General features: G+C 36.8%; 1 protein-coding gene across 1 annotated transcript in view; it reads right to left on the minus strand.

Moving 5' to 3' along the window:
* Positions 1-12,603: 12,603 nt before the first annotated feature.
* The window catches only part of LOC125484080 (zinc transporter 6-like), a 53,524-nt gene continuing 43,119 nt past the window's right edge, over positions 12,604-23,008 (minus strand). Inside the window, exons 4-5 of the mRNA XM_048601356.1 lie at positions 17,103-17,187; positions 12,604-13,125 (exon numbers count right to left, since the gene is read on the minus strand). Of these exons, the coding sequence (XP_048457313.1) occupies positions 12,998-13,125; positions 17,103-17,187 (213 nt within the window). The 3' untranslated portion in view covers positions 12,604-12,997. The remainder of the gene's footprint in view (positions 13,126-17,102; positions 17,188-23,008) is intronic.

Genomic DNA, 23,008 nt, shown 5'->3' on the forward strand with positions numbered 1-23,008 from the left:
AATCAGACTTTATGGATAATTTCCTTAAGGTAATCAAATTTAATAACAATATCTGACAACTAAATAAATGCAATGAAGTAAATTAAGCCACAAATTTCACATTTCAGAAATTGTTATTAGATTAAATTTTTAAACTCAATTTTAATAAAATATCTGCAGCTGAAAAAATTCTATACTGTTTTAATATAAACCTCGTCATACACTATACAGACTTACTTTTCATCACATAATTTAACTTGCATTATTAGTGAGCTTGTTGTTATGTAATCAGAGATAATTTCTGGAGGAGTGATTTAGATGTCTCATTCACAGACTCATAGTAAAATGATCAAGATTCACAACTCATCATCTCTGTTTAATACCAAATCTCAGAATGACCACTATCCTTTCAAAATGGGATTCAAAATGATTGCAAGTTTACATCATATGAAAGCTGTCGTACAAAATGCCTTCCACAATTCCACTGAAACCTTTTGTCAGTCATGAGGCACACAGACACAATTAACATATAAAAGATGCAATCTTCCCGCATCTTTGTTGGTGATGGGATGGGGAGCGGTGGGAGTGTTAAAGAGTGGAAACGACTCAGCACTCGCCGCATCTTGTGATGCACTGTCTTATTGAAACATACAAGGTCCTGAAAAATTCACAAAGGTGGATGCTGAAAAGTATTTCCCCTTGTGGGAAAGAAATGGACTGGCAGACACAGTTAAAGGGGTTTTCCATTTAAGATAGAAAAATTCTTCTCACCTCTTTCACTTAGAGGGTCATGAGTCATTGGAACTCTCGTTCCTAGGAAGCGTGGGGGCAGGGTTATAATACTTTTTTTTTAAAAAGTTGAGTGACTCCCTTGCTCGTCAATAATCTAAGGGTACTCGGGCTAGGCAGGAATGTGAAGCTGAGACCAAATTTAGATCAGTAAAGAGAGGCTTGAGAGGTTAAATGGTCTACTTCTGATTCTAATTCTTATGTTAAAACCAATCAGGCCTAAAGTCTCAATGAAAAATTTCTGCAGAGATTTCCATTATTGTAATTTTTACACATGAAAATAATAGATGGCAGCTTTAGGTCAGTTTAAAAAAAAAGCTATTTATGAAAGTCTATCAATTGTTGATTAGTGGGTTTTACACTAAATGTTGCAAGCAAGTAACACCGTGGATTTTAATACTTGAAAAGTATTCAAAGCCTGCATCATAAAATGGGGGATATATAGATAAAACTTAGTGGAAATAATTATATAAAGTCAAATGGTGGCTGAACACAGAAGAGATAGAAAAATATTTTAGAGCGTCTGTCAAAAATGTGTATGATAAATAAGATCCTTGCTGTACTTGGGTAATTCAGTATCAAAGATGCTACAGCAAACTACAGGCATTAGCGTAACTAAATGGCAATTAGTGGACAGCAGTGAGGACCTGTCAGAACTCAAACTCATATTACATCCGGAAGCTGAGGTCACTTTCCCAGGAGGATTAACCCACAAGTGATAAAACAACCACTTGTATTATGATTTTTTCATGAGAATAAACACTAACATTCACTCACTAAGCTTTTTTGTACAGTTATCCTCTACTATACCCCACAACACCAATGTATATTAATGTGAACTTGCCAATGCAGAACTCCATTATTAGTAAAGCATATGTACTTTAAAGGAGTGGTAGCAGTGGGGAAGCTGAGGAAAGTATGAGTAATGTTCTCAAACATCCTTTTTCTCTCAGAAATAAAATCACTTCAAGTACATTGTACTTGTTATTGCTTTTACCAGGAAAACCTTCAAACAGTGATTAACAATGTAGTTTTTGTTTACATTATACAAAAACAGGGTTGATTACTGTGACAGGGAGGATGTGGCAAATGTGAACAAGGAACACAAATATCAAGATCTCTCAAGCAAAAATTGAAGGAAGTAAAGTTTGACAAAAGGTCAATATGAAAAATATGATCTACCGATGATGGTGAGCTGAATGTTTTAATTCCTAATTTTGACTGCCAAAGAGATCATTCATTCAATACAGAAAAAAAAAATGACTGAGTGAAAACAGAATAAGTGCACAAAGCAGAAAAAGAAATCTAGTAGGGAAGAAGATTGAAAGCATACATGCAAGAGGAAAACTGTGCAAAACATAGAAATTGAGAGAAAAATAGACTTGAAATGCTTAAAGTGCAAAATAAAGATGAGGTCATGAGAAGAAAACTCGTGAATCAAAGTATAGACATTGCCAAGTACATGACGGTGAAAAAGAATGGCAAATACAAATAAGCAAGACTAAGAACAAGAAGAAAAGACTCAGTGTGCAATTAGGAACTGCATGTAAAGGGAAAAGTGTGAACTTCAAAAGGAAAATAAACAGATGATACAACAGATTGTGATGGGGAGAAAGAAAAGCAGTGAACAGCACATTATGAGTAAAAGTGCAGAAAAATAAAAATGGTGACTATATATAAAAACACTGACAGCAGGTTAAACAGAACTAACCACGGTTCCATATAGCAAGGAAATAGTAAGCGCAAGTATCTAGTTCTAATACTTAAGCAAAATGCTGGCAATCTGAAATAGAAACAAAAATGCAAAACCTGTGGAGATAAACAGAGTTAACGTTTCAGGGCAATGACCTTACATCCCAATAACGTGCTCTGATGAAAGGTTATCGAACTAAAATGTTAACTCTGCTTCTTTCCATGGATGCTTATCATTTCTAGCAATTTTGTTTTTGTTACATATATCAAACTGTTCTATTAACATTCCAAGTAGTACAGGATGAAATTCATAGGAGGTTATAAAAATAGAAAATGCAAAGCCAGTAAGTGGGGTTTTGCATTAGAAACGATTGCATCATTCAGACAAATGTTCAAATTTGATTAAGGAAAGCAAGCAAATTTGCCTTTAAGGGTCAATCATTAAAGGAAATCAAGTTATACATTGAATATTGTGTGTAATTTTGTCCTCAGGGTTATGTGGATATTATTCCGGAACATTGGCTCACTGCCTCAATTTGAGCAGTCTGACTGGGTTTCAAATCATCTTAAACATCTCCCTATACCCAGTGACATACCTAAGTGATTAAGTGTCAATCGCAAATTGAAACCAGAAGTCAAGCTTCACATGCTGCAGGTAACTATTCCCAGATCATATAATAATTGCTCTTTGTCCAAGTTCTCTTTGGATCGATGCCTGTGGTTACTGGCTTTTGGTTCTGAATTTGATAATGATTGTTCTTTTATACACAACCTATTCAGACTAACGTTGGTGGTTAGTTATGTTGTTGGTCCTTGAGTCATTCAATATTTGGATTTTCCTTTTCAAATTCCTTAATTTATTTTGTTAATTTTACTGTTGCACACATCAATTTTCTACATATCCCTTTCTTGAGCAGCCAACAGCAGCTAATTTACTCTCCTTTAATCTTATGATTTCATTATACTGCAGGGTTGCTGCCTGTAACACCACAGATGCTTTTGACAGAATCCCATCCAGTTAAAGATTCCGGTAATCTTGTCTTCAGAAACAGCAACCATGTCATACAATCTTGTTGCTGCTTCTGAACCAATATCCAATGGTTTAGATCTACTACCTGGCCAGAAGATTGATTGGTGGTTGGCAGCATACAGTCCAAACTGTCAGTTCATCAATACACAACATCAATATTTTGATAATACTGCTTGTAAGAACCGTCCCTAAGTATTAGGGAATATTCATGAAGATTAGCAAAGAATCAAATGCAACTGTGCATCAACTCCACTACATATACACTACATATACAAATGTTTGTGTGACATTTACAATTTTGCCAAAAGTGCCTTGTGCTGATACATGCCCAGTCATCAATTAGTGACAGAAAATTCAAGCCATTATTATGTCTTTAGACGTAACTTTAAACAGATGCTGCATTCGTGGAAATTTTCACGACAGCAATGAAGACATTTTATATATTCAGTAAGGGTCTCAAAGGATATCAGTGGGTAAATGGAAGTGAGGTGCAGAATCAGCCATGATTTAACTGAATGGTGAAACATGCTTCAGGAGCAGAATGGTCTACTCCTGTGTTTACTAGGAGCAGTTCTGTCTTTTTATACACTAGAGATTTTACGCTGGTGTTTTCGTACCTTAAAAAAATAATCTCACAATGATTGCATGTGATCTCAAAACATAAATCTCAGGGGTAAATGTAAAATTTTCACCGTTAAACACAATTAGTGCAGACTGCAGCATATTTGTGCAGGAACTTACAACATCAAAATTATTGGACTTATAGACAAATAAGATATTACATAATTTTGAAAAGAACTCTTTGAGTGAATTAGCATTGTTAATAATAGAGGCAATAGTCAAATGAATTAATTGGCAGAATTAAAATTAAAATCAATTTAAATGTTAATTATACTCATTCATTGGTCTCTGCGAATCTGTATACTTGTGAGGTCGGCTCCAGAGTCTTTTCTTTTAAAAATCACCTTGCCTGATCTGATTGTGCGGTTCTTCATGGTAGAGAGGAGAATTCTATGGTAGTTGTATCCATGCCCCTACCCCACAGATAACAAAGATTTGGTGTACTGAAAAATAATAAGTCTGTAATATACAATTCATAAAAATGGAATGTCTGCATGATAAAAAATTTACATGATCTGTTATAATATAAAAATAAAGTACTGCAGATGCTGGAGATCTGCAATAAAAGCAGGAAGTGATGGGTCTGGCAGCAACTGTGGACAAAGAAACAGAGTTAATGTTTTGAGTCCAGCAGGACTTTTCAGAATCAATGGTCTATTGTTATTAAAATACCTCATGCCACTAACTATATTTGCGATAATATCAGTGCAGTATGAAATCTCATAATTGGAACTGATCAAGAAATAAAACCATAAGTTAGCTTTTAACACTAACAGTGCATGAGAATATAGAGTATAAAACTGGTCCACTAACGTATACATAATCTTAATGGAAATTTTTTTAACAACAAGCAATTTCAAATCAATTTTTGCCACGAACATTGGTCAGTCAGTCACTGAATTTAATCTCTGAAGTAGCTAGAATGTTAAATTGTGATTACTCGATACCTTCATGAGTGAGTTTCACTATAGTAGGTTGCTTTAAGGCTGACTAATGGCGAAAATAAAATGATGTATGATACTAGGCCTAAAAATGTTTCAACACGCCAGTACAATTTAGTGTATTACGGAACTTGAGACAGCTGATTTCATCTCACTTAAAATTCTTCCAATCTAAAGAAAATTAGACAAAAGAAATCACACCTCTGGACACTAACCTCACATTATTCAATGCTCTCTACAAATTATAAATTATAAGGATGACGACTGGAATTAGAATGTTTTATGTTACAGTCAGATCCCAGGGTGAAACTGGCTTGATAGATCATAATTTTAAAATGTGCAGTCGATTAGTCATTGAACATATTTATACAAGACTGCTAATGTTCTTTAACACAAGAATGCAAATTTATTACTTGAAAGAAATAAAGATATGCATAATAGACAGTCTAAAAAAATCTCAACATAATAAGCAAAAAGAAAGTTTCAAATGGCTTCCCAGCATATTTGTTACAGATACTCAATACCAGAGGATTATCACTCCTATCTCAACTCTAATTTCTTACTTAACTGACTCTTGCCAGTTTTTCTTCTCAGATTGTCAATATAGTTTATGACTTCTTTCCAGTTCTCTTGGCCTCAACCCGTTTTCAGTTCTGATAATTTGAAACCTCCTGTACAAACTTTCATAGCTTTGTGATTACATTAACTAAAACCCTTCTGCTCAGATGGCTGGTCTCCCGAACTAAACTCCTGATTCTTCTGAAGTCAACATTAAGCTAGTGGCCTCTAGTCTGTGTTGCCTGTTGTAGGCACCGCAATGTAAACATTACATCAATTAACAGCACAGGTATCCTATTTGGGACTCAACTGAATCACATGCTTTTTTGGATGTAATATATTTAGATCATTGTTCCAAATGACTTTATGACGTCTTTAAATAGAAACTTACCTTCACAGAGCTGAAATCAAAATCAATATGCTTCTATTATAAAAGATGTCAAATGAGAACTATTGTATACACTTACCACAAGCATTTGATTACCTGTACCAACCTTACATCTTTTTACATCACAATTAACTTTTCTGAAAATGCCCATATAATTAATTCTCTTTAAAGATAATCTAGTTGATAGATGTATTGTGTGAAACTCGGATATGAGGGGTTGGGGAGAAGGGATAGAAATGTGCAGGAGGAAGAAGAAAATAACTGGGTAGTTTCTGCTCGATAGAAGTGATTTTACCTGGGCAACTTTCCTGAAATCAGTCAAACTAACAGAATTTTAAATGCAGGTTACATTACATCAAGCAGTTTCCATGATCTTCTGCCCTAGTTTAAAAAGACCCATATAAGTTGGCTTCATCTCCAAAACTGGCCACAATATCAAATTAATTTCCCATTGTAAATTTCTGACAATGGCTCCATTTGCATTATATTTGTGAAGGATCCTTCAGAGTTGGTTCTTTTTGGGCACTAGTACATGAGATCACATTTTAAATTCTGCTAAACATAATTTTTAGTTTAATTCACTAAATAACTGCTGTACTCCAATTAAACTGGCAAATATTACATACAGCTTTCTTAAAAAGTCATTGTTAGTTACATCAAATCAGATTACTCTAAGGTGGCTGATTTTTGCAATAAACCAATTTTCAGCTTAGTCTAAATATACCAGATTAACACTCAAACATATCAACAACTTGCTTTAAAAAACATCAATGTTTACAACAAATCTAAAATACTGCCAAATTGTGTTGGTTCATAGCAGATTTTACATGTGGCAATGTGCAAATGAGCAGAAACTTAAATATACTTATAACTAGCACAACTTTGGGTACAATTTCATTCAGATCACCAATTGAGCCCAAAGTGGAAACTCTGGCTCGTGTCTAATTTACCTGAGGCTTGACAATTGGATATTAACTGTCTCTAGTCTTGCAGTCATAGCTGAAGGTAAATAACAGGTTTTTGTATTATACATGTCTTTCAGCATTCTAAAGACAAGGATCATATTCCTTCTCAATCTTCTCTGCTCACAGCATGGGCAACGTAATCACGTTATTCTGATAACTTGATGATCCAGTAGTAACATTTCTTTACTAAACCAGCAAACATTTAATAGTAGCAGTAATGCTTCACTGTGTTTAAGATTGTCCAAACCAAGTTACTAGCACATCTAACTTTTGGAGAGAGTTTCTAATTGTGTTGACAAAGTGTTGACTTGGTTCCCTTAGCACCCATCTGGTTCACTCATGTCCTTTAGGGAAGGACACTGCCATCCTTACCTGGTCTGGTCTATATGTGACTCCAGACCCACAGCAACCTGGTTGACTCTTAACTGCCCTCTGGGCAATTAGGGACAGGCAATAAATGCTGCCTAGCCAGCGACGCCCTCATCTCGTGAATGAATAAAAGAAAAATCCCGACTTGACTCAAAATCAGGGAGTTTTATACAAGTTGGAAGATACATAGCTTACAAATCAATTCTGCCTATGGGCCCTACTGAAAGTCAATCAGGTACAACAGCAAATCTGAAGAAAAATCAGATTGGACTAAATTCTGTTTCCCTTTCCACAGATACAACTGGACCTACTAGGTTTTACCAAGCATTTTTGGTTTTCATTTCAGCAAAAATAGTCATGCTTTTCAAGACAGCGTGCTGGTATGTTTTCCATTGCTTATCCAGATTAGGCTAACTATGCATTAGTATTACTTGGAGCAAGTGAGAAGATCCCAGTTCCCAATAACAGGTTCTAATTAGATTGCATCCTCTGGGATGTGGTGCTGGTTTAGTGGAGGTGTTGTGAGTAGTTATATGAATGAGGAAGGGAGTCATTTAGTTGGAGGTCAAGTGACCAGCTCAACAGTACAAATTCAAAACCAAGGGAGCATGTTAATTCTATTATTTAGCATCTAAAAGTAGGTGGTTCACAGGGAATGCTGGTAATCGGCTACGGCAGTCCCTGTGAACCACTTACTTTAGGTGCTAAATAATAGAACTAACATGCTCCCTTGGTTTTGAACTTGTACTATTGAACTTGTCACTTTGACCTCCAACTAAACGACTCCCTCCCTCATTCATATAACTACGCACAAACACCTCCACTACACTAGCACCACATCCCAGAGAATAGCCATCAAGGGTTCAGCCTTCAACAGGAGGAAAGTAGGAGTTAAGTTAGAAGATCATCGCCAATAGCTCATCAAGCAGCACAACCCCAAATAAAAACTGTCAATGCAAAAGTGTCATTCCCTGTCTGTAGAACAAATATATCATACCCACAATGACAGTGGTTTTTCTAGTTGCAAATGCAGAGTATCAGAAATAAATGTTTGCACCTCTGCAATCCAAAATGCTGGGCCGTTCATACAAGGCATTAAGGAATGAATATTAGAATGATTAGTGATAGAGGCAGTGGAAGGCAAATCTTTATTCTAAATTTCTGTGTAGACAGAATGATGCCTCTTAGGACTATATGATGTACGACACCAGTCAGAAGCTATGCCAAATTCAAATCATTTGTTTTGTTTATGGAGAATCTAATCATCATTCACACAACATGTTTAGTTAATTATCTAATTAAATTATTACTTTTGTTTGAAGGATATTCATCAGTTGATACTGAAGTAATTGGAGAGATTAAAACAAGAACTATATGCATTTTAAGCTGCAGCTTTCCATTAGAACATATATGGAACATGGATTCCAAGCCTATGTTTCTTTAATAGAACTTCAATTCCAATTTATTGAACACCTTATATCATACCAAGTCCTACACTATGATTTTTTTTTTGTAGGCTATAATTTAATTCATTCTCGTCTTTATATCACTAAGCTACTCTACACCTCTGTCAATAAGCTGAGCAGCAACCTACTTTGACAGACAAAATGATGACAGAACTCTGAATTTCAGTACATTTAATTCTACAATTTTTCACCAATTCATACTTTCAAAATCAGGAGAAAATAAAAAAAGTGTTCAAAATCTTTTATATTGTAAAATGTATTGAATGGGAGGTATTGGAGAAAACATTCAGGATGCAACATAGGATAGACATTGATGTAGAGGTTTTGATGAGGACAGCCTGCACCACTCTAGAGACAATAACATAATTAGGTACTTTCCCCCTTTATGATGATTTTCATTGGCGTCTTTCCAATTAATAATATTTAAAAAAACCTGTCAACGTGGAGTTCTGTTAAGACCAACACACCTGTGACATCTGTGAGGTCAGAACTTATCTCTGGAGTTTTTGACTATTTTACAATGCATCTTCATGCTAAAATAAGAAGTCAGCCTCTTGTTTATTAGACTAGATTTGGTTTTTCTGAACTAAACAGGCAGAAAATAAAACACACAGATGGAAAAAACTTACAATCCAAGTTTTATTAATAAAATGCAAATTTTCAAGAAAGTAGTCTCTTCACACTTCGGTATTATAGCAGTTTAACAATATCTTCTACAACTCTTTCTTTGCCAAATCCTACACTCCATTTATTATTTCCACTTCCCTTTCCGTATGTCAGTTTAGCCTGGAAAGCAGGCTCCAGGAAAGTCACTTTCTAATAAATTGTATTGAGAAACCAAGGTGATAGATTAATTGTGAAATGAAAGGAAGACAGAGAGGCAAGGAATTCATAGCGTTCAACAGACATTAATAAACTAGATCAAGGTTGAGGAAATGAATGATTTCTAATAGATAGATGTATAGGAACACAGGAAGAGCAGTAGGCTATTCAGCCTCTCGAGCCTGTTCTGCCATTCAATGAGATATTGGTTGATATGTGGTCTAAACTTCATATACCTGCCTTCAGCTCATACCCCTTAAAATCTTTGCTGATAAAAATGATCTCATATCTACCTCATCCATAAGATCTATGTTGTGTTTCGAATTCCACATTCCAATCTACCTCTGATTACCTATTTCTTACCAATAAAGAATTTGTCTACTATTACTGTTACAGATAGCCAAACCAAATCAGCCTTTCAGAGATAACACAGTGTAGAGCTGGATGAACACAGCAGGCCAAGCAGCATCAGAGGAGCAGGAAGGCTGACGTTTCGGTCCTAGACCCTTCTTCAGAAATGATTTTCCTTCACAATAAGCGGTTTCCCAAAATCCAAAAGTCATCTTCAGCTCTCAATTCCCAGTTCACAGCTCAAAACCAAAATTGATAGCAGAATAAAAATAAAGGAAAATCAGTAACAGTTCTAACATTACCATTACCTTAAATATATTAAATGACCCCACCTCCATTACCTTCTGGGGCAGAGAGTAACAAAAAGTCACAAAAACTCTTGGTAAAAGTTCTCATCTCTGTCCTAAAAAAACCTTTATTTTTATAACAATGTCCCCTAGTTCTGGAGTCACCCTAAACAGGAAACATCCTTTCCACATTAACTTGTCAAGACCATTCAGAATCATATATGCAGTACTTCAATCTAGACCTCCGCACTCTTCTGAAACTCAGTGGAAACAGGCACAGTCTGTCCAATCTATCCTCACAATCTATCCCCACTCATTCCAGGTATCAGTCTATTAAACATCCTTTGTCCAGCCTCACGGGCAATTGCATCCTTATTTAAATAATGAGACCAAAACTGTACACTGAATTCAAGATGTGATCTTACCAATCCCCTCTATAACTGAACCATTATGCCTTTACTCAAGTTCAATTCCTCTTTCAATAAAGGATAGTAGCTCGTTAGCCTTCTTGATTACATGTTGCAACTGCATACCAAATTTCTGCATCTTTCACACCAGAACGCCTAGATCTTTCAATCTCAGAATTCATTCTCCATTTAGTACTCTGCACTTTTATTCTTCCTGCCAAAGTGAACAACTTCACATTTTCTCCAAACTGTACTCCATCTGCCAGAGTTTTGCCCACTCACTCAACACATCTATATTAGATTGCCAAGTTCTGAAGAAGGGTCACCGGACCCGAAACGTTAACTCTGACTTTTTTCTTCACAGATGCTGCCAGACTTGCTGAGCTTTTCCAGCAACCTCTGTTTTTGTTCCTGATTTACAGCATCCGCAATTCTTTCGGTTTTTATTGCAAAATTCTTATGTCTTCGTCACAATATACTTTGCTGCCTATCTTTACATATACTCAGTTGATAGTGCAGAAATGAGAGTATTACTGGAAAAATATTTGACAACTGAGAAACTGGACATTAGCTTGATAATCCTGAATGTGCGAGGGATTACATTGTCAAACAATTTAACGTTAGAAGTGACGCAACATCAGTGAAGTGACAAAGGAGACATGCTCTGAAAGCTTGTGATTTCAAATAAACCTGTTGGACTATAATCTGTCGTTATGTGGCTGACTTTGTCCACCCCAGTCCAACACCAGCACCTCCATGTCGATTTAATGTTGTCAGTTGAGCTGCAGTGTAATGTGCTTGCATGTTCTGTAAGTTACATATATTAATACAGACAGAAACAACATTTACATGTTCTGTGTCTGCTTAAATTCAACAAAATTAGTGTAGACGTTTGCTTGTACATTTCTCAGGCAATGCTCTCCCCAACAAGAGTCAACCTGCCTGCTTTAAAATTGAAACCAAGTCTGGCAGTTAAGTGTCAAACATTAATGGGTACATTCTTTATGGCCATGCCTCTAACAGAGGCCACTGCCAATCAATCAGTACTCTTCTCTTAAGTAGAATAAATTTTGGTATTTATTCTCCACAACAATCTTTGATGTTCCTAAATGTAATCTGTTCTAATAACCATAGTACCTTCTGGAAATTTAAATACAGTACATCTACAGGCTCCCCTTTATCCACAGCACGTCACTCCTTCAAAGAACTCCAATAAATTGGCTAAACCTGATTTCCCTTTCATGAAACCATACTGAGTCTTCCTGACAACATTGAGTTCCTCTCAGTACCCGGCCATAACCTCCTAATGATCGATTCTATCACCTTTCTCATGACATCAAGCTAATAGACTGGCATGTTTCCTGTTTTCTGCCTCTCCACTTTCTTGAATAATGGGATCATATTGGCTGATTTCCAGTCTGATAGAACCTTCTCTGGATCTAGGGAATTTTGGAAAATTAACATCAGCACATCTACCACCTCATTATCTACCTCTTTTAATACCTTAAAATAAAGTCTAGTTTGACACAGAGATTTATAGTCATACAGCATGGAAACAGACGCTTTGGTCCAACTAGTCCACACCAACCATGTTCCCAAACTAAACTGCCCAACATGCCTGCACTTGGCCCATATCCCTCCAAACCTTACCTATTCACATACTTATCCAAATGCTTTTAAATTGAAATTGTACCAGCATCAACCACTTCCTCTGGCTGTTCATTCCACACAAGAACCACTTCCGGTGTAAAAAAAGTTGCCCCTCATGAGCTTTTTAAACCTTTCTCCTCTCATCTTAAAAATATGCCCCCGAGTTTTGAACTCTCCTCACCCTATTCACCTTATCTATGCCTCTCAGGATTTTATAAACCTCTAATAAGAACATCCCTCAACCTCCTACGCTTCAGTGAAAAAATATCCCAGCTTATCCATACATCTCAAACCCTCCAGTCCCAGCAACGTCCCGGTAAATCTTTTTTGAACACTTTCCGGTTTAATAAAATCTTCACATAACAGTGTGAACTTCACACAGTACTCTAGAAGAGGTCTCACCAATGTCCTGTACAACCGTATCATGACATCCCAATTCCTAAGCTCAAAGGCAAGTGTACTAAATGCCTGCTTAACCCCCCTAATTACCTGTGATGCAAATTTCAAAGAATTACGTACCTGAACCTCCAGGACTCTTAAATCACGTGCGAATCTGAAACGACACTTCTGAAATTTATCCTGACAATTACCTAAAGAGGCTAGTCCCTGCAGTCCACATCCTGCACCACCAACTCCCAATGCTCGCAAGTGTGGCCAGCATTGCTTGATCATCTGCAGGCTGTTAAATCGAGTTGGCTGGTGGCTCTTGGTGAGTTGTTTGTCTTAGCCCACAGCTCCAGTTTGCTGAGTGCCTCTTCCCTCTAATTGCAATGTCACCAAGTTTCTCTCTCCCTTCCACCTCCTTGCATCCTTTACAGTGAAAACAGAAGCCAAAAAAATTGTTCATTTCAGCCACCATTCCCTTATTATCCACCATTATCTCCCATCCTCAATCTCTACAGAACCAACACTTTACTTCTCTTTTCCTTTTTAAATTCCTGGAGAAACTCTTGCTGTTTTGACATTCCTAGCTAGATTCCTCTCTTATTCTAATTTCTTTCTCTTCATTAATTTTTTAGTCATTCTCTCCTGTTCTTTATGTTCTGACCAATCATCTGATCTGCCACTCATCTGTGCACAGTTAATATGTTTTTCCTTAATTTTTATGCTTTCCCTAACTTGTTTTAGTGAACCACAAATGAGCAGAAGGTGCTCCCTTCAGAATTCTTTCTCGAAGGAATCTACAAATTTGAGTGCACTGATATATCATGGATGTGGAAAATGTCAAGTCTGTTTCCCCCTCTTGCTGGTTTCCTCACCACCAGCTGCAGACCCAGTCTAGCCATTACGTTCTTTAGCACTCGACTAGCTCAGTCAGTAGTTATTGTTATGACCCGCTTTGAAAAGTGGACTGATTCTTGAGCACCACTACTCCCAGGATTGCTGCCAAAGTTAATCATTTAATCAAAGTACTTAAAGTTCCCAATTTACCTGTCTGCTGGACTCAGATTAATAAAAAATAATAATCACATTCTTGTGCTTAACAAATGTTATTTATTACAAATAAATAAGTCCAAGCCTCAGGTAAACATAACCATGAATTATTAGCATATAACTGTACTAGTTGAAACTCTAACCCCCTTTTAAACCCTACATTCATGCAGACAAGAAAGGTTATCATGGGTGGACAGAAAAATGCTGGGAAACAGTTCAACAGCACCAGCCCACAGGATCTGATAAGATGCTCCTTTTGCTTCCCAAGATCCTCTGTTCTCCAATCTCTTTCCTGAATTACTTCACTTCTTGGCAGGAAGCACAGGGTGTTTGGTATACTAATTACAAAGCGTCTTAGTTACTGGTTAAAGGCAACTGCTCACAGCAACTGGTGGCAGAAGGTAACCAGCATTCTTCAGGTTTTGGTTTCTTTACTGCAGAGAAATAGAGACACATATCCCAATTTTTCTAGTTTGACTACTCTGTGTCTACTCTGCTCACACACCCCAGGTGTTCAGCTGCCCAGGAACCAGAGGGACTGATGACCACTGGCATCCACAACTAATTACTACTATACAAATCATATCAGCAATTTGTTACTGAATGAATCTCACTCTGCACACAGACTGTGATGCCGTGTCATCCCTCCTTCCCCACCTCTTGCAAAAGCAACAGTTTAAACACAATGATTTCCAATAACTTGTTCCTTTTAAAAGTGCAGCAACTCCTTTCACAGTTCTTGGATTTTAAAAGTGTTTAAGCCCAAAATCAACAATTAAGAAAAATAAAAAAAATTACATCGTGCTGTTAAGTCACTCTTGGTGATGGTTTGGGAAGATGGGGGGAAAGCACAGTTAAGGCACACATTATATTCATTCTATTTTACAAATTTCTAATCTGTGACCAAAGCATTACATATGATAAATGTGACATGCAATAACAGAGGTTAGATGATTACTTTGAAATAGATCTCCTTCACCCTGGCTCTAGCTAAAATACAATATTGCATAAGATTGCAAAGCAAATATACGATCAGAAATAACTTGGAACCAAACTGAAATGCGCAATTCTGTTGACATTATGAGAGACAAATCCAAATTCTTCTGAACTGCAGAAATCTTATCTAATTGCTACCAGCAATAGTAATGCTTTCTTGTATCAAGTTTTGAGTTGTGCAAAAATATTTAAACAGTACCTTATTAAAAAGAATTAGTAATAGAAGAGATGAAGGACTGTTTGCACTTATCAATAATGATTACCAGGAATCACAATGTACTCAAACAGGGTATTTTCCCTTTTCATAAGCTATATAAACTGCCATTCATCATTCTCGTCTGTGATGAACATTGATCTAAATTGTTATAAAAGTTACATATGAAAATGCTACAGAATGCATTTTTAAAAAAAAACATCATTCTTAGCATTGGCAGGATCAATATTTATTTTCCCTGTTTGGTTGCTCTTCAATGGCTTTGAAGCTGTAATTAGACTGGGCAAGGTCAGCAAGTTTCCTTTCCAAAAGGATCCTGATGAAATAGCTAGATTTTCATAGTCACTTTTACTGCTATTGGTTGTTTTATTCTTATTAGACTGAAATTGAATACTCCATCTGCTAAAATGGGATTAGAACACTCATCATTCAGGCCTCTAGATTGCTAATCCAGTAATAAAACTACTGCGCTACAGTATCTCAGATAAATGGCAGGTATGAACATAAAGTCTGAACTTCCCTTTTGGCCACTTGGATCACTAACGAATGATAATATTTGGCACTCGCTCTTTCTCATTATGCAGAATTTATCAAAAGTCATGATAAGCTACATGTTTTTCAGATACAGTGCAATTTACATTCTTTACTCTGTGATTAAAATCAATTTTAAAAAAAGTCAAATCCTGCATAATGAAGAACATGCTTAGTCAGTAACTTTACTAATCTACTACAGAGTAAAAGTTCTCTCTTACTGGAAAAGAGATCTGCTTTAAAATATTTATGCTTAAATACAGGAGTAACTTTTGGAGGAGGCTAAAGGCACTTTCTTTCCCATCCTCCTTGTTCTATGTTTATCTGGGTTTGGCTACCATTTTAAAAATCAGTCATAATCTGCATCCTTGGCAGCAAATGTGCATTTCAGTCAAAAATACATCCGAAGTTGCTCCATGTTTTTATGCAAAGTTACAGTAAAGTACGTTCCAATGTCATCAGAATACACTTAAGCCTAAAACGTGAATGCAGTGTCATAGATCAATGTAAGGAACTCGGGCTTAAGGAAATGCTAGATTTAGAATAGTACAAGTCTTCCTCTCGTCTCAAGATCAAATGTTTCAATTTATTTAGCCAATATTCACACATCAGACAGTATTAAGGACCTGCAACTGGAATAGTTTCTCAGTTTTATAGGTAACATACTTTGCTATAAAAATGCATTCTAAGGAACAGATAACGCAGAATAGAAATCAGAAAGGAGAAGGATTTTTAAAAACCCTTTCCAAAATTGCAATTAAAAGATCAGAAAAATGATAGACTCTTGCTATGCCTGAAAACCTACAAGCAATATGAAGTGACTTGTGAATAAGCAATTATAGGATGCTCATATTAGTTTGACGTGTGGCCTTTTACGTGCTACATTTGGTTTGGTGGGCAGATTTGATGGACAGGCTTAAAAGATTGAGAAATTTGCGCTTATTGTAGTTACAAGCACAACTTACGCTCAAAATTCCTCAATCTTTTTAAACTCTTCTATTGGTGTCTGCACAGATAACAGGTTGCCATAGAAAATGCTCTGCCCATCCATCACACTGTAATTAGACCTTCCCATCAATGTTGCACTGTTGTCTCAGATGTGCACTTCCCAGATCCTCAATTTGTATTATTCAGAAAATCTTATGTACTTCAACCAGCTCTACTTCTCTTCCCATATTATGCAAGTTGCAGAAACCTTCAACATGCTCTTGAAAGCAATGCAATTCAGACTATTATCTTAATAGTCTAGAGTAAGATGAGTAGAAAAGACTCAATATTCGCAATGCATCATTCAGATCATGAATCCATATTCAATCCTTGGTCTGTTTTAAGTCACAATGTTCAGTCAAATGTAGCAATAGATTACTACAGTTGGTCAAGCCTCTCTGAGCTAGGAAAGGAGAAAATAAAAACCTTTTCTGGTGAATGTTATCCAACAACACTTGCGTGGGAGCATTTGGATAGATCTATTAAGTTGGGCTGAAATTAGTTGAAACCTCATCTTGGTTGAAAAATAAGCTCATACAGGGAGGTTGGAAGAGATTAAGACAAATTTCACTGACTGCTTTTCAAATAAGTGCAAAAGTTAGGGAATGTACAAGTTCTTACTTACCCATACTATTTGTAGAGCTGCACCACATCAGAAGAAAGCCTGTGCAAATCAAGTTTAACAATCCAAAGAGCAAGATCTTCCAAGACTGTGAAATAGAGAAAGTGCATTAACAGCACTGAAGCATTCAGAGTGCATCACCTTGCATGAATTTTGATCCTTGTCATTTTTGTTTGACAAAAGTTACTCATCTGCTGTTCAACTCAATTAAAGGATGGCCCAAAACATTTCACATTTAGCATTCTGTCAGACAACCAGCATGAGGTATGTACTGCATTCACTGGATACAGACGCACAGAATGAACTTGAAATAAAGCAAGCAGAAATGGATTTTCTGATTGTTTCAACTTATGGAGGTGTATATGCGAGATGTACACCAGTTGAAAGCACGAGCATTTGTTTTGAATGAAACTGCATCTGCACATACTAGAATTTCATTTAGCTAAGAAAATTGGAGAGGAAGTTAAAGGGGGAGGAGAAGAAAATAAGTCACTCAATGTAATTCGCATTTGTGCTGGTCAATGCTGAATGCAATTGGCAACAATCCAAATCACCTCATGATCCTAGTTTAAAATACACTGTTTACTCAAATAAATCAGCACAATTCAAGGCAGCAGATTGAAAATTTTCAAAAGAAAATGGTAGAAATTAGATCATTCAAGTACTGATCTGCAGCACTGTGTTCTGAAGATGCTTTCTATTTCATATTTTCTTTAAAGATTTAAGATTTGAAGGATTTTGGAGAAATAGATTAAAAGTTTCGTGGGAAAACCTACAGTGGTCTCTTTCGAAGCAGTTGTTGGAAAGTCATAGTAGATTTTGAGATGAGGCATCTTAGGCATCATAAGACTGATGATAATTGCTTTTTTTTCCTGTAGACTCTTGCTGGGACTGTTTAGAACAGTGATTGGCTCGGAGTGTGGATTAGTGGGGGGAAGGGAGGAAGTGCAGCCCAACTGATCCATTCTGTTTCTAAAGAACCTTCTTCTCAAGTTCAGAATGAAACACGATTTTCTGAAAGAACAACTTGAGGAATTTTTCCAAGTTGTATTGTCTAAGCAAGGTGTGTCTGAAAGACTCTGGAGAGAAGAGTGCATGGTTAAGAACTTGACCACATGCGCCAGAGCATCAGAGTGACAGACAATGGAATAGTCTATTCTTAATCCTTTTTCCTTCAAAAATAAAATTTTGACCGAAGTTTTTTTTTCCAAAAGACAATCTTTGCAGAGAAATAAGTTTTTTTGTTTTTTTTCCAGAAGAGCACGAGTGTGTTTTGGGGATATTTAGAGGGATTAACATCTGTACCTTGATATGATTGACTGTGTACAATAACCACTTATTGCATCTACTGGTTTATTAAGAAATCTGGTTGATGGATCGTATTGTTTAAAACCCAATATAAATAAAGCATTTAACTGGTCATTTTTTTGTCAGTGGGAAAAATATTTTCATTTTAAGTTGTGACTCATGAAGCAGAGGGCGACAGCAACAGTGCACTCCTTCAGCTTCAGCTGTAACATATAAAATGGTAGGATGTGGATTCATACCCATGGTTCTGCACTGACTAACTTCATTAGTTCAAACCGGTCAGGTGGAAGTGCAATGAGAATGCAGGAATTTATCCATAGGGAAAGAATAGAATGTTTAGTTTGAGCATTGTATCGGTGACCATAAACAATGGAAAATAAACAATAGAAATTTATTATGTTTGACAAAATATAAAAGAGGCTTTTCAGTTTGAGTTTCAGTCAAATGGAAGCCTTACAACACCTACTGCTGGCACCGAAAAATATCAAGTAAAATATACAGATGATAGCAGCAAAAGCAATAAGAAGCGTATCTATCTGCCAACAGCTGGTGTGGTTTGTTTCTAGCCACATCATTCAGAAACACTTGAGGACGAACTGTAAGTTCCAAGGTCCACATTCTGATGCTGGAGTGAAATCCCAGATTGTGAACTGGCAGGTAATTATAACATGACCATGGAGAAGAACCGAGAAGGTGATTGTTTAAGAGGTCAAATCCAGTATTGAGGATAGTAGGCAAGTCCTGTGGCTAGAAGGTTGTCATCATTTCATTCATGGGCTGCAGTCACCTACGGGGGACACTTCTCCTGGCATGTAAAGAGTGCTCTCAACTAAATGGAAGGGAAATCAGAGTTCAGCATTGCTCATCTGTTGCTGGCATTATCCACAACCCAAGTGCAGGTCTGGTACAGACAAAATAGGCCAAATGCCTTCAGTGTCATTGATTGTCTACAACTTGTACAAGGTGTTGTGTCTACCTTCTAAATCACCATCTGTACATGCCTACGGAATTTTTAAAAAGTCGTTCTTTAACCTTGTAATCTAAGTTAGCTTGTAGGGAAAAGTAGGTAAAACCTATACAATTTTGATAAATTAAGTTAGTTTTATGAAAGCTTTTGAAAACTGAAATAAAGCATTGGAGCATTGTAAATGGTTAATCCTATTTTTTGCTGTCTCTCAATAATTACTGGTGCAACATAGAGAATTACTATAAAATGAAAATATTATTAATTATGGTCTACCAAACCTCCAGCTATGCTCTACAAATATATGCAAAACTACTTCAATCTTTCAGGAATTAAGTGTTTTTAACATGGATGAAAAATGCAATTAAAACATTTGGAACATTCAAACATTATAAGGTTTTAAATGGAAAACACAAAACCAGTAAAAACAATATCCCAAAGTCTAATTTGGGAACTTAAATATTGACCTGGATTTTGCAGTCAACAATGAATCAGCAGCATTTGACTTTGAGTGTGGATTCCCTCTATTCTGACATGACTTTGAATGTGGAGCCGTCTTTAAGCGGTGGAGGGACGAAATAGGCTAATTACTCAGTTACAATTAAGAATTCTCAGATAACAATGCAGGGAGTGAAATTCGTTTTAAAAAATGTGTTAATTACTGCACAGTAAGTGAAGAAAAGATCAGGACTTTATATGGGGATTAAGGGAGAAACTGAGATATATAAAAAGGTGAACAATAAAAAAATTCAGCCAAGTTTTAAATGTACTTCTGAGGGAATGAGACCTACATTTGGAAAATTAGTTTTTTAGGTTGAAAAGATTGTTCATTTGTAATTATGTGATCGTACAACTGTTAAAAACACAGTTAGTCCTGATCAAACAAGTCAACATTTTTATTACTATTTACAGCAAGAATAGGGAATTAAAAATAGTTAGCCCTACTGCCTCACAGTACCAGGGAGCCACGTTCGATACACTGACAGTCACCTGAGGCTAGAAAAATTTGCACCATTCTTCCCGTGTCTGCGTGGGTTTCCTCCGAGTGCTCCGGTTTCCTCCCACAGTCTAAAGATGTGCAGGATAGATGAATTGGCCATGTTAAATTGCTTCAGTGCCCAGGGATGTGCAGGCTAGGTAGGTTAGCCATGGAAAATACAGGGTTACAGGGACTGGGTAGGGGTCTCTCGGTGGGATGCTCTTTGGAGAGTCAGCGTGGAATCGATGGGCCAATGACCTGCTTCCACTCTATAGGAATTCTATGATCTAAGTGACATTATTAACAGTCTTTGCATATACAATCAGCACAATTAACCCAAAGGAGGAGATTAAAGTGACTGTACTTGACATCAAGGCTGTATTTAACTGAGTTTGGCATTAAGGAGCCCTAGTAAAATTGAAGGTAACTGAAGTCAATGTTGCTGGGTCAAGTTCCAGGAATTCCCTCCCTAAAAGCATTGTGGATCAACTGACACACATGGATTGCAGCAGTTTAAGACAAAAACTCACCACCACCTTTTCAAAGGCAACTTTGGACAGACAACAAATGCTGGCACAGCCAGCAATGCCCATGTTCAACAAGAATAAAAGGAAAAACTCTCAAGTAGTTGCAGTTATAGCTCACACAAAGGAAAAAGGATGTGGGGTGTTGAACGCTAATCATCTCAGCCTCAGGGTATAATTGCAAGAGTTCTTCAGGGTAGTATACTAGGTTTAATCATTTTCAGCAGGTCCGTCAATGGCCTTCCCTTCAGGTCAGATTTTGGGATATTTGTAGATGAGTACATTGTATTCTGTACCGTTTGAGTCTCCTCAGACACTGAAGAATTGAATACCCACATGCAGCAAGACTTGGACAACATTCAGATTTGGGCTGATAAGTAGCAAGTAACAGGAGCACTATACAAAATGTCAGGAAATGACTATATCAAACAAGAGAGATTCTAACCATCTCCCCATGATATTCAATTGAATTACCATTGCTGAATCCCCCATAATCAACTTCCTGAGTGTAACCAGTGATCACTATTCTGATGTACTCTTGTAGCCAGAGGCTGGAAATTCTGTAGCAAGTCATACACCTGACTCTCAAAACCTGCCCACCACATACAAGGCACAAGTCAGCGATGACCATGCTAAACAAGTGTTATGATACCAGCTGATGTTACCACTGGACAAGTCAGATCTCAGAATGAGATATGGCTAATTTGATTTTTTTTCAGTATTATTTAACATGGTGATTTTTACTGAAACACAAGTTGACAAGGCTGCAGATTTGAATTTAACATAAAAGCGGTCTCTTTATACAAAAGAAATCAATATAAAACAAACCAAGCTAAATATACCATAATTAAAAGATTTCAAAATGCAAGGCAAAATAAAATCTCACTATCGCCAAACAATGTCACTTTGCAATTAATCAAAATCCAAAGAAATTTTCCTTCTCTACCAAGTCTGAGTTTGCTTCTTCTCAGGAAGTCTCTATCTTGGAATACATAATCAAAAGCTTTTCAGACTTTTAACTTGCTGCAGAGTTCTAACGAAACACTCGTGGCCTGGAAATTTCACAAACCATACAGTTTCACTGAGGTAACATTCCATTATCTGCTTTGAAGAATCTCCTTTCCTAGGATTGACTTTACTTGGTTCAGTCAGGTCCCCTTTAAATTGAACCTAAAAGCATTCTAACTAAATTTTTAAAGACTTTCTCATCTTGGCTTCTTCCTGTTGTAAACCATCACAGTATAATCAAACTTCTGCTAACCCTTCACAAAACATTGCAGTCACCTGTTCTCTGACAGCGTACTGGTTTTAACTCATAAATTTGGAAAGGCTGACCTAGGTAATTCTTAAATGCTTTCACTAAAATAATCCAATGCCCATATGCCACTCGTTTAAAATTCAAACTCTTTTAAAACAAAGACATCTTTATATGAATCTCACAAACTTCATCAAACAAGAAAGAATTTATTCAAACCCCTTTGACATTTAACAGCATTACCATTACTGAGAGCCACACAATAGTATCGTTCAAGGTTGGGACTTACCACGAACCAGAAACTTTACTGGATCATATGCAGGGATCACCTCACTTCCTGATTCCCCAAAGCCTGTCCATCATATGGGCTCAAGCCAGGAGTGTGATGGAATATCCACCGCTTGCCTGGGTGAGTGCAGCTCCAAAAAACACACAGGAGAAGCTCCAACCATTCAGGACAAAGCAGCCCGCATGACTGACACTCCATCTCTACCTTAAACATTCACTCCCTCTACTACTGATGCACAGTGGGAGCATTATATATTATACACATGATTCATGGCAGCAATTCACCAAGGATTTCAAAATATAGAAGGACAAGTATAACAGACTACAAGCCACAAGATGCCCTTCAAGTCACACATCCTTTTAATGTAGAAAACCATCACCATTCTTCTGTTAGGTCAAAATCTTAACAGCATTGTGGATATCCCCACATCAGAAGGACGATAATAGTTGGAGGCTACAGCTTCCGTTACCTTCAAGGGCAATAAGGGATGAGCAACATATGTTACTTCTGCCAACGATATACACATCCCACAAAAAAATTGTAAAAAACAACGGTGGAGGTGCAGGATTCAAGGACAGCAATTTCTATAT

This window comes from Rhincodon typus, chromosome 9, assembly GCF_021869965.1.
Source record: "Rhincodon typus isolate 14 chromosome 9, sRhiTyp1.1, whole genome shotgun sequence".
Lineage (NCBI taxonomy): Eukaryota > Metazoa > Chordata > Chondrichthyes > Orectolobiformes > Rhincodontidae > Rhincodon > Rhincodon typus.